Genomic DNA, 17,105 nt, shown 5'->3' with positions numbered 1-17,105 from the left:
GATGAGTTCATATCACGCCATTCTCATCAAAGCAAGTCAATTCTCTTCTATCGAGGATCGACGATCCCCCACATCAACTTCGTAATGCGGTGCTTGACAAGCAATACTACAAAACGAATGGACCCTGTCAGACAGCCTCTTTCAACAAGCAAATTAAAGACTAAAAGAAATGAATAAAAAGAAAGCCATCATTGCACCGTGAAGAGAACCTTGGTTGTGTGCTGTTTCCCTATCAGTGATAGCGAAGCGGATCTCCGAGGAGATAGAGATAAAATTTAATCAGGCACGCGAGCAATGGCGCCATCTTTCTATCGGTGGCATCATGAAGATCTCTATCGAAAAGGTAAAATAAGGATGACACCACACATTTAAAAGGGCATACTCTGTACTCCATCAGGAGCATGGAGGACATCCTCCTCCTTCTTTGCCCTTCCACCTCGTTCAATGCGTAGATAGAGTCGAACAAAGAGAACTTATCGACGGCATGATCGACAAGTAAGTAATACCCCGGTTATCCTATTAGCTACACGGAAGATATCAAGCTGATAACATTTCTTAGAATTGGTCCTAGTCGACCGAATACATCCATAGGAAGCGAGAGACAGAGATAAACTACTCTTTGCTCCAGCCAATGTGAGACGGTTAAGTGTACTGTACAAATCTCCGTGGAGAATTCTCTTCTCCTTATCTGGAGAGACAGGGATTCCCAGTAAACGGTGTCACTACAGACGGAAGATCATCCGCTAACATGGGTGGATGCTGCGTGCCTTATCCGTTGGTGGTCCTGCTTACCTGCCGAAAGCAGCCAGTATCTACCACAGTGGGCTGTTGATGGACAATCCTCTGTTATCGATGGGCAATGGAAAGCCGTTTCTTTGATCTCGCGGCCCCCTTATGGAGGTACCCCCCGTGACCGCTTCGATATGGCCATTATCGATTCCCTATCATTTGTCGAGAAGCGGATTGTGTGCTTATCAGTGTCGGTGGGATCATACCAGACTTAACAGAGTTCTTGCAGGAGACACCTCTATAAATATTGCAGCAGTCCTTTGCCAGCGGACAGTTTCATGCGAGCCTCCTTTTCCCACCAGGGTCTCTGGGAGTTCGACAATTTCTCAGAGCAGGTCGAATGTGAAGGAACTATTTTTCTTTTTAGCTCGATTGCCTGTCGCCAGTGTTCGTTCTGTTCACGTCAGGTGCCTAATGGCAGTGGGCTTCAGGTGGTTTACAGCATTGGACTACGACCTGTTGAAACGCTTGAGCACGAGACAGCTTGCTTTATTCAGCAGCAAGCACACGACACCGTTCGAAGTGAACAGTGACTCGAGACCTGTTGCCTGAAGGAGGCTGGTTTTTTCCATTACGACGGGACAGTGGAAACGTTCCCCAGATGCGATGCGGTTCTTTGAGGAGATGCTGCGTGTGTTCTCCAGTCCCACATTTCTCCTGAAACTGCCTAATAATATCCTGGAAATGAACTGGCTAATTGATTATCCACGATCAGCGATGCAGCAATGGGATGAGCATCCAGCAATGGGCGATCCTGTCGGATTTTTGGAGCAAGCGCAGCAGCCGCAAAAAGGGCGAGCCTGCCGCATGCTGACCAAGCCTCGGCAACGCGCGAATAGGAATCGGCGAATCGATAGCGTGGGGGCCGCCCACCGCCCACTCTGTGCAAGTCAACGACGCATCCCTTCCGCCGTCCGCTATCTCAGGGACTCTCTGCCCTGACTCGCCCTCTGCAACCCTGTTGTGTTGGATCGTCGGGCCTGATGATGTCGCCGTTGACGAGTTATCGCCGGTCCTGGCTGGGCTGAAGAACGGAGGGCGAAGGATTATTACTGCGGTCCCTTTGATTCCTCGGGAATGTTTCCACTCAGCAGCTGAACCGTGGATCGGGAGGCCCGATCCCTGCGTGCATCCCGATAAGTCGCATGAGTTGCCTCCTGCTATCTCCCTTGCCACTACGACCCGCGGCTCCCGGACCATTCACAGGCCACGTTTCATCTGGGCACACGACCATCCTGGTGTTGTGAGATCGAGTACTCCGTACAACTCTCGTGGATGTGCGGTTGTCGGGAAGGGGTGCCGCAGTGTATTCCGAATCACGTCGGCAGCAGATGAGTCGGTGAGAGCAGAGCACAATGCCGAGCAGAGCATTACGGAATCGGATGAGGTATCTAATCGAGATAAGGCGTCGTTGGGGCGGCGATAGTGCGCAGGGCGGTGACTGGCGGGATCCGGAATCACCCAGGCTGGCGCGACCGTCATTTGCTGCCGGGCAATTAGCCGGGGAACTCTATTCTCTGCAGCTGAGCTTTGCCCTCCAACGTCATACTCCAACTGTGTACTTCGCGTGCCTGCGATGAGGTCTGCCGCGCCGCCGATCCGTCCAGGACGAGCATAGTGGACGCCGTGCGATAGCTCCAGGTAGGTAGGATCAGGAATTTGGCGTGTGCAAGGTGCTGCAGTTGATCCAGCCCCGCGGTTCCGCCTGGTATGGTTGGTGGATCCGTGCTGGCGTACGGTACCAGATGTGTAACATTACATACGCGGTGTTCGTACCGCGTTTCAACTTTCGGTACGGTATTACAGCAGCTCCCAAGTAACCAGTGCTGGATCTGGAACGAATCCCCAGGGCAGCGGTCTAGAATATCGTCCTTGTTTATTCCTGAACCGATTAATCTTTAACAGGACCAGAATCAGCATAAGACGTCCATACGCGCAGCGTGGTCGGATTGTGGCATACACGTCTTTTGGACATGTGATATGCAAGCCACGACCAGGATCATCGCTGTCTGCAGAATGCGACGGCGGGCGGTTGAGATTTACACCGACAGGCTACTGAGAGCAGGATTAATTAGCGGTTACCGCGCTGAAGGGACCAGACCTAACATCCAATATTATTCTCTATGATATATATAGGGAGACAGTCCTCTTGGCATCTAGACCTCTTTCCTGTTCGAGGCTTACGTGCATGGTGAGAGTACACTCGCTCCGCATCACTACGACTCTGCATGTTTCTGCAAGAAAGGCAGCAACAGAAGAAATTAATCTCAGAGTTTGCTGGAAGTGTTTGCTCCGATCTGATTTGAACGAGAACGAACTTGCAGTCGTGTACGAGTACGGTCGGCCGAGAAGCCGTATCCGATCGGAGGAACCAGCCATTAGAGGTCGACGTAGGTCTGGTGATTGCAAGCATCTCACCTTTGCGCGTAGATTCATTTATTCTTCTTTCGAGAATAGATGGGAATATCGAGATAAAGAATGAAGTCACAGTAATCGATAAGATTAGAGGACATTATTATCGTGATATTATCGTGCACTCGATAAATGATCCATTTCACATGCAATACCCATCGAGAAGGTATTACCAGACCATACCATACATACCATACCTACAGCGTAATCTGTTAATAACCAGACTCGGGTAATATAGGAAGCTGACCGGGGAGGAAAAAAGAGAGGGAGCAAGCAGGTGGCGGAAGTGCCCCTCTCTCTCATTTAAACTCAAGCCTCACGCGTGCACAACCCCACTGCCTAGTATAGTGCTGCAGGACAGTTCTCCGAGCTCCAGTCGGATATAAGGCACGGGTTACTAGAGTCTAGCTTAGGGGCTAGGGCACGCTTTTCTGTAGGATTAGTGGACAGGAGTGCATGTGCATCAGATAAAGTGACGTCTGTTGGTTGCAATAGTATCAACGATAAATTATAAATAATGGAATAATATAATACCTGATAATAATAGAATCTCTGATGCTAATCATATCAACGACAACGACATGCTGGTTGCAATGTGCAACCCAATCAATCAATCGTAGCAATCTCAGTCATTTAAGTGTGTGCATGTAAGGCCCCTCATTGCCTGACTGGTTTTACGAATTCGATTGCAGTGATTGGTTGGCGGTTGAATTCTCCCATCAGATCTAATAAACGGTTATATATTTGTCAGTAATAAGAATAGCAGTACAAGAGTATCGATATCATGTCCATGGAACGCGGTATGAATCATCTCTCTGACCGACTCGGAAGTCAGACACGAGACTCGTGCAAACGTTAACACTTAACAGTCCCCGAGTGGGTGGATCACCCTGTGGATACGCGTCGTTCGTGTCGTGGTAACCTACGGAGTACATGTTCGCTATCTATACTTTCATCTTGCAGCAATGCATTCCATGCTTCAGGATGGGTCAATCATCTAACTTTGTTTTCGATCTGGAGTGTCCATATTACTATCTGCTTGTGTTTATTTGCAGCGACCTGGCGATGGATGTCATTACTTGCCCTCATCCTGTGGTCCTCTCACATGCTTGGCTTAGTAATCCGTCGCCATCCGTTGGCCGGGCGGGTAGGGCACGAGCCTCCAGCATTCCCTAGCACTTACTCCGTACTTAATAATAACCAACGGTATAGGTAGTTACCTATATGAGGTCCCATCGGGGCCGTTCCTTAAAGGAACCGATCCTCCGTGCATTCAGGTTTGTCCTCCGTACAGTGTACTTTGTACTTGCCGGATATATGTTTAATTCCACTGACATGAGTATCACCAGTGATTGTGGGGCTTCGAACCCCTGCTTTGGCATCCCTCCTCCCTCTGCGGGAAAGGCACCCAGTTCGGTCTTTTCTCCGTATCGCGCGACAAGCAGACATCAGCCATACGGAGTACGGAGTACGGAGCACCGTTAGTTACTAATCTAGGCTACTGACCTACTTACTTAGCTAGGGACTGTACCTAGCCAATGCTGTTAATTAAGTTTGCTCTCTCGGCATCGCCAGGCCCCTCCTGTTGCCAAGTCTCCCCACCTCGCCTCTGGTGGCGTAGCTCCAGGTCAACCACGAGGTCGCTATTCTGAATCCAGCACTGCCGTACTCCAGTGGAGGCCCATCCTTTGTCGATCGCCTTTATACAGTGCACTCTCTTGGCAAATATCTACGTAGTTCTTGGACTTCTGGAATTCATCGTCAACTTTTCTGCGCGCCTCATGGGAAACAGGAAAGATATCAGACGACCTGACAACAACAGAAACCAGGCGAATCGGAATCGTGTCAAATCCTGCTCCTGACAGATGCAGTGTGGAGTGAAACTTGCCTAAATCAGGAGATCTACGCTGGCGATCTGAGGGCAGTAGAATGCAACGAAAGGAAAGCTCTCAATAATAGCTTCGGCTGTCTACTCCGTACGGAACAGCGCAGTCCGCTCTAGGGGTCGATCGTTGACCGGGGTTTTTTGCTTGACGCGCGATTGGCGTCGACTAATATACCCATGCGAAAGTCCCCTGTCTTGTGCCTAGAATAACCGACGCCCTGGGTAATGGATATTTTTAAGCGGCAGGATGCTATCCATCCCTGTCTTTCAGCTGCTTTCTTCGAATTCAATAATCAAGATTAGCTCTAGCAATGCTGAACGGTCGGACTGTCGCTTTATCCAGACTCCGTCTTACGGAGTACCTATGGAGTACTCCATACATGCACGGAGCAGGTGCCTGCTATGTCCAGCGTCTTATGTTCTGCGCTAGGGCTGCATGGTTAACAGCCACATCCAAGCCCGGCAACGATGGATGGGCCGCGGTCCGGCCATCTTGATCCGTGCTTTCAGCCAGTTCACCCCACAGCCGGACACGCAACGTTAGTGGTCCTCGGTTTTTGCCCCCGATCGAATCGCGTTACACTTGCGGCCGTTTTTGCAGGTCTCCTTCCCACTCCGACTGGGCCTCGCGTGTTCGAGAAAACCATCCTCGTGCCTTCCTCCGCGTTTCTTCTGCTGGTTCATATCGAAACTCAGCTGCGGCTGCGGGAGCAGTGGAACTGGCCGGATATCACTCAGGATAGAGCGCTTAGGAGTACAGAATGCTCCATACGTTAGTCTAACTCTTAAGCTGCAGGCGATCTAAGAAGTTGTAAGACAATTCTCCCGAGCCTGCTGGAGTGCACTAGCTTAGTGGCCGTTTCCACTAGTGACCGGCTGGCATGGCCCTCTATCAGAGATCTCACACCATCAATAATGCCAGGGTGTTTGTAACAGCATGCCTCTAGAGGTTGGAATCAAGACCTAGAACAGATTACTCTAGAACAGATTACTGAGTACTCTCTACCAGTTCTTATAAAACACCGAGATCCTATTGGGATCGTGGTCGCTCTGTTCGGACTTAGGTATGACTTTACGTCCAGAGCAACTTCTCACATCTCAGCCAGTTCGAATCGGATAATTAATTTCGAGTCCTTCGGTTCTTGCTTTCTGGCGGACCGCTGAAGAACAGCGCGCCACCAGGAGGAAACTATAGCTACTGGAGTGAAGGCATAGCAGATCGATCTGTACGGTAACAGAATTACGGTCACAGGCGTACGGTACGGACATCCGCGTTTTCAGCGTAATTACAGACATTAACACCCGGGAGGCGGCGAGGCCTCGTCGGGCCCCGGCCGAACCACGGCACCTGCGCCTCCAGAGAGAGGCCGGACTCGAGACCCAGAGCGGGCGCTGTCCGAGAGCGCATCCGCAAAAATCATGATTAGAGAATTTAAGTTACCTACTGCCTGGTAGATACGGACTAGCAGTCTTAGCAGACGTCGTCGTCGTTACAAGCAGGCAAAAAGGAAAAGACAGACAAAAAGCCGCCTCTCCCCATACAATCAATTGCATCCGCGAGTTGATTTCCATCCATTGACTGTCAGCAACCTCACCACCTGCGCAAGGCTCATCGTCCAACGCCCTCCGCCTGTCCAGAACTGCCGCCCCCGTTCCCTGACGGGGAGAAGCCGATGCCTGGGGAGCCCCTCCGAGTCGGTATTGCCGCGCACGGCCGCGATTACCAGGCGTAACGCGAATACAGGTGGTACCGTCACGACGTCCAGGCCCGCTGCCAGTCCAGCCAGCCCAGCCCTGCCCGCCCGGCACCTTCCTCTCCACCACCACCACGGCCTGCCTGCACTACGACCTCGAACTAATCCTCCAACCACCACATCCGCTACAACCTCCTCCTCCTCCACCTGCCCATCTGCCGCCGCTGGCCCTGTCGAAACCAACCCCCCCCCGACGCTGCGCCGTCTCCCTGTGTTGGTGTCCGGACGACGATCTCTCATCATCTCCCTCGCCGCCCGTCAGTCCTCCATTTGCAATCCCGCCGTTCCCCAGACTGATTGCATGGGGCTCGTATCCGTGTCTCTGTGACAGCCATCGCATTGACTGTTCACCACGTTGGCGCTGGCCGCGAAAGACGACAAGCTGGATTTCCCATTTCACGACAGTATCGTCAACGGGGGGCTGTTGCGCGAGTCCGTCTTCCCGGACTGGCAAGATGGCGCCCCCCGGAGCCCGGTGGAAAGCCCCGACGAGATGCAGAGGAAGGATCCTCTAGCGACGCAGATATGGAAGCTCTACTCGAGGACCAAGTCCAGGTTGCCCAACCAGGAACGCATGGAGAACCTGACCTGGCGCATGATGGCCATGAGCTTGAAGCGCCAGGAAAGGGAACGAGAGCAGCGGTAGGTTTCTTTCTTTTCTTTTCTGGCATTGTTGCTATTTATTTTATCGTCTGGCTGCGGCTGCTACTGCTACTGTAGCGGCAGACGCTAGCTGCTGCTGCCCCTGCCATTGCCCCTCTCTTGCTTCGGCGTTGCAACATCTCTCGCTCTTATCTCTACCCTTGCCTTGGGGATCTCTCAGGGTCATCTGGATGCTGATCAAACCACACTTTGCTATAGTCTTGCTGCTGCTTCTCAGAAGAAGGAGAAGGATAATCCCGCTCCCAGCGGCATTGCTCAGCTTCGAAAGTCCTCTGATCAGACGGTTGTTACAACCACGACTGAGAGCACGACCACCACCACTGCCACCACGACGGAAAGCACGACAACCGCTGCTGAGAGCACGACGACATCCGCCCCCGCGGTGGATTTCATGAACCTGGACGACTTCATCATCCCTTCCTCGATCGGCTCACCCGCGGGCGTTCCCACCTCTCCCTCAGCTGACAAGACATCGGCGGACAAGACGTCTGCTGATAACACGCCGGCTGAAAACACGTCGGACTCTGGCACCGCTGTGGCTTCCGCCATCCCCATCAAAGGTCGCAAAGGTCAGCAGCCGTCGTCGCATGGTAACCTGGTGCCAGCATCTGCGCCGTATCCTCCTCAGGACCAGCGCCGGAACGAGGAGTTCAGCTACGTCCAACGCCGGGTTCGGAAGACTAGTGTGGACGAAAGAAAGGCAGGACTCTCCCCGTCGCGATTTTTGTTAAATGTAATTCTGACTGTGCACTGTAAAGACTCGCAAGCGACCGGCCGATTTCTCGCCTCAAGTACATCCAGTGGGTGGGAACCTGATCATCCCCAATGATCCGGACCTGGATGCCGGCATGACGGACTACCACCTGGACCAGCCTCACTCGGCGTTCCCAAGCACTAATCACACCTCCCCGAGCGTGCCCTTCAGTCTGGAGACGTTCCATCTCAACGATGATCCGATCCTCACTTCAGCCGGCCCTTTCCAGCAGAATTTCACCTTCTCTCCGACAGAGTCTCCGGTGGTGACGACGGGTCCGTTTGGCCATCTCTACGCCCAAACGCCCATGGGCTCGTCGTTGAACTCGACCGATTTCTATTCGCCCCCGCCTTCCGGCTACCAGTCTACCGCCTCCACGCCGCAGCCCTTCGACGGGGACCACCCCGTGTACTTTGAGCAGGGGTCGATCGATGCACGATCTCATCGTCGAGTGCCGACCTATGCTGCCCATCGATCATCGAACCTGACGGCATCGTTGCAGCCTCGTTACATGTTCAATGCCAACAACAATAACAACAGCAGCAACAGCCACAACAACAGCAACAATGAAGGTGCTGCATTCAATTCTATGAGCGGGCCGTCCTCCAATATTCCCTCGCCCGGGTTTTCGATGCCTCAGCAACACGTGGACCCGTCCCGGGTGCTCGGACAGGGTGACTTCTCCGCAGCCCCTTCACACCAGAGCTTGAACTTGACGAGCAGCGAGAACATGTTTACCTTTGGCGCTGACTCCGACAACGAGGAGGAAGACGGCAACCCATTCCCAGACAGGAGCATGACCATACAGACCGACTTCCACTCGGTGGATAATGGGTCGATGGATATCAACTCCGGGATGCAGTGGGATGCCTCTTTCCCCGGCCACTTCAACTCGATGCCCAATTTCACCAGTCTGCGGCATCAAAAGCACGTCACGATTGGTTCTGGTGACCCGATGGATCAGTCGCGGGATTGGAACGAGGGCGAAAGTCTCGGTCGGGCCCACGGGTCTGCAGCGTCCATCAGCGAGATGCGGAACCGAGATCAGGATCCAAGGAGGCCCAAGATCGCGCGTACAGCGTCGACTCCCAATACCAACCAGCTCGCTCACCAGAGTATGAACAACCAGTCACATACGTCGCCAAACACGCCGCCCGAATCCGGGGTCAACAGTGCTGTTCCATCCCGGCCGGCAAGCCCCGGAGGCCAGAAGAATAATGAGCAGAGCGGTAACGGCCCGACGACTTGTACGAATTGCTTTACGCAGACCACGCCACTATGGCGACGCAACCCGGAGGGCCAGCCTCTATGCAATGCCTGCGGTCTGTTCCTGAAGTTGCACGGCGTTGTTCGTCCGCTCTCCCTCAAAACGGATGTGATCAAGAAGCGGAATCGAGGCGGCGGAAACAGTCTGGCCCTGGGGGCAAACTCCCGATCCAAGAAGAATACCCGGAAGAACTCTGTGCAGCAGACGCCGGTGACGACGCCGCCGACGTCGAGTAAATCGCAGAGTGCCAATGCCTCCGAGTCTCCGCCTTCAACGGGCTCGACTGCGGGCACGACGCCCACCAGTGTTTCTGGCGGGACCAAGAGCGGTGTGGTGCCTATTGCCGCCGCTCCTCCCAAGTCTACGCCTTCAGCCGGGGCTACCCAGGCACGGGGGTCGGTGCAAGTTGCTCCGAAGCGCCAGAAGCGACTTGACAAGGGCTCGATCGGATCGCTGTCAAGCGTGCTTCAGGAAAATGAGACCGAGGAGGCTGGTGGGAAAGCTTCGGGCAGGTCGAAAGTTGTCCCGCTGGCTCCGGCGATGCCTCCTGCGGCGACCAACCCGGCGCATCACAGTCTCGCTGGGGGCCAGAGCGGCAGCAGTCAGGAGTGGGAGTGGTTGACAATGAGTCTGTAGGCTCTTGTCTTGGCTAGAAGCTCTACAACTTGCAACTCTACATCTCTAACAGTCGCTACATCTCTGCGATTGATGCTCATTCTTGATTTCTTTATAGATGGGACAAACTGGGCTGGGTACGGGCACGGGGATGACTTATGACGTGATGCTCGTGTTGATTCCACACGCTAGATTGCCTGGCACTTATGGGTTAGAACAGGCTACTAATGTTGGGACCTCGGACATTGCGTCTGCTTGGGTTTGACTCTCTGACGATATAATACGATACGATCTGGGTCGATGGGAGACTGGATTATTCCATTAATGGGCATTCGTCTCGGGTCTGGAACCTTTTCTCTGCTGTCAGTCTCTCACGGTCTGCGCTACACCGGATGGCGAATATTTTAGAGATATGTTTGCTGGTTTTTTTTTGTTGTGTTTTTGTGTCTGGTTTTGTGGTTTTTGCTGCTTTATTGATTGATACAATCGCGTCTGTCGCGGTGGCCCAGCCCAGTTTTTCTTTCTGTCTTTCCTTTATGAGTTCTATGATATGAGTTAATGTGGGGTTTTTTTTTGATGTTTGTGGGCTGGGCGCCGGGCAGAAGTGCGCACTGTTTGCTTTTTGTTTTGTGGTTTTGGTAATGTCTTGTCCACTCGTCTGTCTGTGTATGATTGACTGGGATGGCTGGTTAGACTGGCGGCCATCTGTCAAGTCAGGTTTAATCGATGGTAGTTAGGTTGCACCAACGGAGGCGAGTGGAACATAATCTATTTAGACGATGGTCGGTCTTGTAAGATGACGGTTGAAGTAGTACGAATGATAATATCCATATCACATGACCGATGCTGCTGCCGTGGTTGTGTTACACCTGGATATGGTGATGATGACATCATTCGCATTTGAACGCCATTCAATCGGACACACAGCATGTACCCCTGTCATTTACCTACCCCTCACAATCGCATCTTGTATTACATATTCTTGATTTTTTGTGAGACGACAGATAATATATATATAAAGATCTAGCGGCCGGCTTCCATCCAAACTCGGATCATCTCACGCCAAAAGTTCGTACATAGCTAAGATAAGCTAGTCACCCTACCTACTTAGGTAAATTGCATACATACCTGGTTCATTCAATTAGTTGCACCGAAACGAGCTTACCTGGCGTCTGGAGTCAAGTCGAGACGAAGAACAGGCTTGATTCACCATGGCCGACAAGGTAAACTACCTACCTACTTACTCGTTTTCCCTGTCAGGGTGACTTACTGAACCGAACCAGTCCTACTACGACCAAGCCAAAGACACAGTCAACGACGTGGCCAACAGGGTATCTTCTGCGCTGCAGCCTGGTACGTACCCCATAACCCTCTCTATACATGGCGATGAATGAATGAATGATTTCTGCAGGAGACAGCAAATCCACCGCCCAGCCTCTACAATCTCCCGAATCGAGATTCCCGCAGAGGGCTACGACGCCGACGACGACGACGGCAGCGGAGGGTAATCAACCCGCTGCCGCTGCTGACGGTGGTGCTGGTGAAAATAAGAGTCTTTGGCAGTCTGCTCAAGAGACGGTTTCGAAGGCTTTGGGTGGGGAGATTGGTGAGTGAGTATTACTACTGTATAATTATTATAATCTACCTACTTATCCTATCTCACCCTGGATCTTTGTGTTTTTTTTTTCTTCTAGTGGAGTTTTTTTTTCTTGCTGTTTGTTTTTGTTTTCCCTTTTTTTTTTTACTGACTGGATTTTTTTCCTCTTTTTGTCCCCCATTTGGTGATGATCTTTAGGTAAGAAGTTCAACAAAAACAAAATAAAAAAGAACATGATCATGTCTTCTCTCTATCTTTTTTTTCCCTATTTTATAACAAGCAGTTCCAATCTTTTCAATTTTTCTTCTTTATTTCGCAGAGTTTGAATTCGACTTCCTTACTTGTCAATTTGATTGATTGATTGATTATATTGGTATTGATTTTGATACTGATTCTTGCTTGCTTGCTTGCTTGCTTTCTACAGGAGAGGAAGAAAGACAGAGAGCGGTGAGAAAACACGTTCGATAACTGACGATTTCGAGGAGGAGGAGGGGAGGAATGAAGTATTGTTGTTTGATTGAAACAATGATAATGATAATGGCAATGACAAATGGGAAATATGGGACAAACGAAGAAGAGAAGAGGAAGGGCCTTGGAAAGATGATAATAATACAATGATGACTGAGTAATACAATGCATAAATAAATAAAATCAAATCAATGAGCCAAACCAACGGACCAACCGAACCGTCTAAGTCTATTCCCTTTGTTTCGCCTTGCCCTCCTTTTCCTGCCTGCCTTTAACCCGGTATTATATAGTCTAGTCTAGTTTATAAATAGCAGAGCACGATGCTCATGAATGGATATAGATCACGCCCGACAGGCTGATCGATTATAGTAATCATAGTCCAGCGCGCTCAGCAGCCCTAAGATGTGCATTCCAATCGCCATAACGACAAACAGATGCCAGATCGTGTGCGAATGCCACCAGATGTCGAATTTCCCGGGGAAGTGTCGCTCGGGGACGCGTCGCTTGAAGCCGTCAGCATGGACATACACCGACAGAAGACGAAGAAGGAATCTTACCTCGTAGAAATAACATCCAATCAAGACTAACGCACCCTCTGCAAAATAATACGGCACCCCCGTTTTCCGCACAAACTCCATCCCCCACCGCAGCGTGCCGTGGCCGATCGGCGCAAAGGCAGAGAACCCCGTCAGGATGAAGCAGTTCAGCCGGAACCTGCGCCATTGCGGGCCATGGAACTTGGGCGTCAGCAGGATGACGCCGGTCACGAGGCCCAGGACGGAGATCTACAGTGATTAGCTAGCTTGGTTTGGATGATAGACGATCGACTGCTTACCAGTGTCCAATACGTTAGTCGCAGGCGCGGCTCGCAGTAGAAGCCAAAGTAGATCCCGCTGATGAAATTTCCCAGCATCACCGTGATGATCCCCATGTAGTCGTACAGCAGACACTTATGGGCCACGCGCGGCGAATGGTTCGTCATGGTGTGGTACAACGTTGACGTCGACAGGCAGACGAGGACCGTCCACAGCTGCAGCGAGATCACGCGCCAGTCTTTCTCGTGCAGATTCGCGTACTCATTGCGCAGGTACTGGTACAGGAACCGATGGCCGAAAACCGCCGCGATCGCCGGGATCAGGTGCGAGTAGATGTTGCCCGACTCGTTGTGCAGGTACGTCCAGCTCTGCAGACAGCCCAGCAGCGAGTTCGTCTCGTGCCGGTAGCCGCCCAGGATGAACGGGTTGACGTCGTACCATTTGGGCACCTCCTCCAGCGCCAGCAGAACCCGCTGCGGCACCGACTCGGTGGTGTGTTTGTTGTCGTCGCGGCGCACGAGGCCGAACCAGCCGGCCTTGCTCTTGTTCTGGGGCCGGCTGGGGACCCGGAAGCGGAGGAAGAGGTCGAATATATCGATCATCGTCCGTATTGGCGGGGGGAGGTCTATGGAGGAGGAAGTTGAAGTTCACTTGGGTATACTCGGTACGACAGGGTATAAATTTAAGACGAGAAAAGGAGAAGACCAGCAACTCGAAAAAGGACACCCTGCAATTGGACAGCTGGCGCCTATTATTGAATTTAGAATTCATTACTATTAAATCATTACGCTGGCCAAGGCCCCTTGTTGGCGACGTTGATCGATCGACGATATATTTAGGCGGCATGTGAACGGGCCCCTGCTTAGTCATCAGGGACCAGCGCGCGCTCCCAGCCAGTCACAAGACAGCTTGTCGATCTTCCGCCTGGCTGCCCGACCGGCGATGCGCCATGAGAGATGAGAGCTGGCTGCATGACGTGTTGGCCCTCCTTCTCTGACCAGCCTCAACTCTGCCCGCCAGGAGGATGGCCCAGACAGCGGTGAGTCTGTGCGATTCGTTCAGCAGAACTATGTCGTGTGTTGTAATTGCTGATTTCCTCCGTCGCAGCAGATTCCGCAGCATGTCTCGGCCTTGCTGTCCCACCTGACCTCGCGCCCAGGCGTGCAGTCGACCCTGATCCTCTCTCGCAAAGATGGCTCCATCATCCAGAGCACCGGGCTGCTGGCGTCGAACAGCAGCAGCAGCAGCAGCAATAATCCACGCGGAAATGGCGTAGAGCCGTCCTCCTCCACGACCACATCCGATTCGGGCACTACCTCGCATGAGCGCACGAACTCTTCTTCGTCATCTACCACCCAGCAACAGCCGTACAGGCCCAGCCAGGGAGAAGCCCTGGCGGCGCACATCCACGCCTTTGTGACCAGCGCAGCCGCCCTGAGTCACTCGCTGTCCCATCCGCCGTCGGCCAACGGCAACGCGGCCGAAAACGGATACGGCATCAGCAACGGCGTCGAGGACGGGATTGGCAGCAGCAGCAGCAGCAACAAGAATAGCGACGACGCCGAAGCCGAGCACCACGAGAGAGAAGAGGACGATGAAGTCAAGCTGCTCCGGCTGCGGACGAAAAAGCATGAGATTGTCGTCGTGCCGGACCGGAAGTATCTGCTCTGTGTGGTGCATGACAGTTCGGAGGCTGCTAGTAGCAGGTCAGGTTGATGGACTTTTACTGGCGTGATGCATTTCTGTCTTCGTCTTCGTTCTTGTCGATATGACCACTTTACTTAAAAATTCTTTACTTTATGCGGTTCTTCGTGTATGTAGTATACCCAATTTAGTATGATTCTTTCGATACGCGGAGCTTGTAGGATTTTTACCCCCTCTTATTACTAGATGCTAATTCACGAGCTAGGTCAGGGTCAGTTCTGCTGCAGACATAATCGAGTCAGACTATAATAATACATTTTGATGCTAAAGTTGCGATAATAACATTATTCTCGAATACAATCTTTGATGGTTCTGGATTATATCAACGGCCACTAAATAGATCTGAAGGATACGCCACAATTACAGAGGTCTTCCTAATAGTTAAATCGTTTACCTGCTAATGTCGAGAACTATACATATAATTCATAATCTAATGTAATGTACTCTGTACATACGTACGGGCTCTGGTCCATGACATCCATTCCTGGACTAGGTAGGTACCTAGGTAATATAATAGTTAGTTTCCTCTCTTGTCTAATAATGATATATATCTCATTCTTGCTTGCTGCGGGGAAGGGAGGAAGGGGGTTAGAAAGTGGAAAGTGTGGCCGTGCTACTATTTATTACTTCTTATGTAGTTTTTTTTTTCTTGATTGATTCTGACCAGATGAATTCCTCTTTTTTTTTCGCCGTGTGTGAAAATTGTTATTCCTGTGTACTATTCTAAAAAAAAATAATAACACCTTGCAATTTATAATATATTAGCTTGTGGAGAGGTATCTTCTACAGAAAAAAAAAAGGAAATGTTAAACTTGATTATATCTGTTTTTTTTTCGATTTTTTAGGAAAAATGGTCCAGATTTTCACAATTGTGTTTTATTTAAATAATTTTTTTCTTTCTAAAATAGCTTTCATGCCTTGAAGTATATAATCTTTTATAGTTTAGATATCGTAGGAATTGAAAATATAATCCTTAGATGGAGAAATAACATTAGACTCTTCGATATGTATATCTATTACCTTCGAGTAGGTAAATCCTTTTATTACCTACTTACCTACCTAGGTAGGCACTTACTTTCCTTCGACACCTCTTGATCAGACTAATATAATAACAACATCAATCATGCCTCAAGTAGCTGTCAAACAACGAGTGGAATCTTCAATATGTTCTATATAATCTAAGATAAAGCTTAATACTTACTAGACTCGTCTGGTTATTGATATTGTCAGCGCCTAGGAGTAGTAGTTATGTGACCGGTGAATCAGTCGGTATCTAAGACAAAAGAAGGAGATAGAAGATGACCATTCCTAGGAGTTTTTTGGAAAAAAAATCAGTCTATTTTCTCATCTTCCTGTCCTCTCACGTCATCACTGTTCGATCAGGTTATCATTTGCGCCGATAGATATTAGGTTAGGGGGTCTAGAGGTTGTGCAGCTATTGCAGGATATGGCCATGCTGGACAAGTGATCTAGATGGTAATAGTGCTTAGCTCGGGATAATTTTTTTTACTGACAATAACAACTCTCTTCTCTTCGCTTTGCCGGTGATAGAGGCTGTCTGACATGTAATCGTGGGATTCCACTGAGATTCCCTGTTGAAAGACCTACATAGCTCTCTGTTCCTCATACAGCCAAGGTTAGGAGGTATATTCCGGACTTTTTTTTTGGCCTATACGAAGCCATAATTAAGCTGGGACAAAGCCAAGTATTTCCTCTAGTGCTTGTCGAGCACTTTAGTAAACGAGTAGTTCTATTCACGACGGAGTTTTTTTTTTCTCGCCCTGTTTTGAGAGTATAGCTATAAGATCTCATAGTTGCTATTTAGGCACAGTATTATATTTGGTAGTATATAGGCAGAAACAGGCATTTACATGTATATCAAAGGAGCTAGACCGAGAACTAGTCTAGACATTACATTTCTCTAGATATAATACGCATATTGCTAAATTCAGAATTAAAGGATCTCGGCATAGCACAGATAGGATTAAAGTATAGTCAATACTCTTATACTGTTTAACTACAACAGATCATCAGAAGAGGCTTGAACTTGAATGGGTCTATTCTGTTTATTCTGGATCTTATATTGAGTCCTATCAACGCCTGAAGTTCTAGGGTTGTATAAAGTAAACAGGTATCCAAGACAAAGGATTAATTGGACTTATAATCAGCCTATTCCCTCGTCTTTTTTGAGTATTTCATCGTCTTTCATACTATTACGAGTTCTGTTAGTCAAACAGTCAAAATCACCAACCGTCTTTACCGTCTTCATCGACATAGACGATGATGATAATAAATAATAACACAACGATGAAAATGTTGACAACAGTGCTTACTCACTATGCAGTACTTACTACCTAGGTAATTAGGTGACGAACAGATTTG

At 50.1% G+C, this 17,105-nt stretch overlaps 4 protein-coding genes across 4 annotated transcripts; 2 read left to right on the top strand and 2 right to left on the bottom strand.

Annotated features, from left to right (window-relative positions):
• Nucleotides 1-1,989: 1,989 nt before the first annotated feature.
• Nucleotides 1,990-2,979, bottom strand: T310_1417 (uncharacterized protein; the record flags this gene model as incomplete). The annotated part of the gene is made up of 3 exons (XM_013475674.1): nt 1,990-2,465; nt 2,527-2,647; nt 2,974-2,979. 3 exons carry the CDS (start codon nt 2,977-2,979, stop codon nt 1,990-1,992), a joined length of 603 nt encoding a protein of 200 aa, XP_013331128.1.
• Nucleotides 2,980-5,554: 2,575 nt separating this feature from the next.
• Nucleotides 5,555-10,160, top strand: T310_1416 (GATA transcriptional activator AreA; the record flags this gene model as incomplete). The annotated part of the gene is made up of 8 exons (XM_013475673.1): nt 5,555-5,858; nt 6,069-6,150; nt 6,339-6,345; nt 6,542-7,097; nt 7,172-7,482; nt 7,561-7,664; nt 7,702-8,173; nt 8,262-10,160. 8 exons carry the CDS (start codon nt 5,555-5,557, stop codon nt 10,158-10,160), a joined length of 3,735 nt encoding a protein of 1,244 aa, XP_013331127.1.
• A 1,190-nt stretch (nt 10,161-11,350) lies between these two features.
• On the top strand, nt 11,351-11,753 carry T310_1415 (uncharacterized protein; the record flags this gene model as incomplete). The annotated part of the gene is made up of 3 exons (XM_013475672.1): nt 11,351-11,362; nt 11,423-11,492; nt 11,551-11,753. The coding sequence occupies 3 exons, from the start codon at nt 11,351-11,353 to the stop codon at nt 11,751-11,753; spliced, it is 285 nt and encodes a 94-aa protein (XP_013331126.1).
• A 639-nt stretch (nt 11,754-12,392) lies between these two features.
• T310_1414 (Hemolysin-III family protein) lies at nt 12,393-14,651 on the bottom strand (the record flags this gene model as incomplete). Its single annotated transcript, XM_013475671.1, has 6 exons — nt 12,393-12,473; nt 12,762-12,989; nt 13,040-13,387; nt 13,458-13,767; nt 13,921-14,240; nt 14,391-14,651. The coding sequence occupies 6 exons, from the start codon at nt 14,649-14,651 to the stop codon at nt 12,393-12,395; spliced, it is 1,548 nt and encodes a 515-aa protein (XP_013331125.1).
• Nucleotides 14,652-17,105: the final 2,454 nt, after the last annotated feature.

Source organism: Rasamsonia emersonii (genome assembly GCF_000968595.1).
Source record: "Rasamsonia emersonii CBS 393.64 chromosome Unknown ctg1118621759990, whole genome shotgun sequence".
In the NCBI taxonomy this organism is placed as follows: Eukaryota; Fungi; Ascomycota; class Eurotiomycetes; order Eurotiales; family Trichocomaceae; genus Rasamsonia; species Rasamsonia emersonii.
Note: the sequence above shows the minus strand (reverse complement) of the source record. Positions and strands in the feature narration are given on the sequence as shown.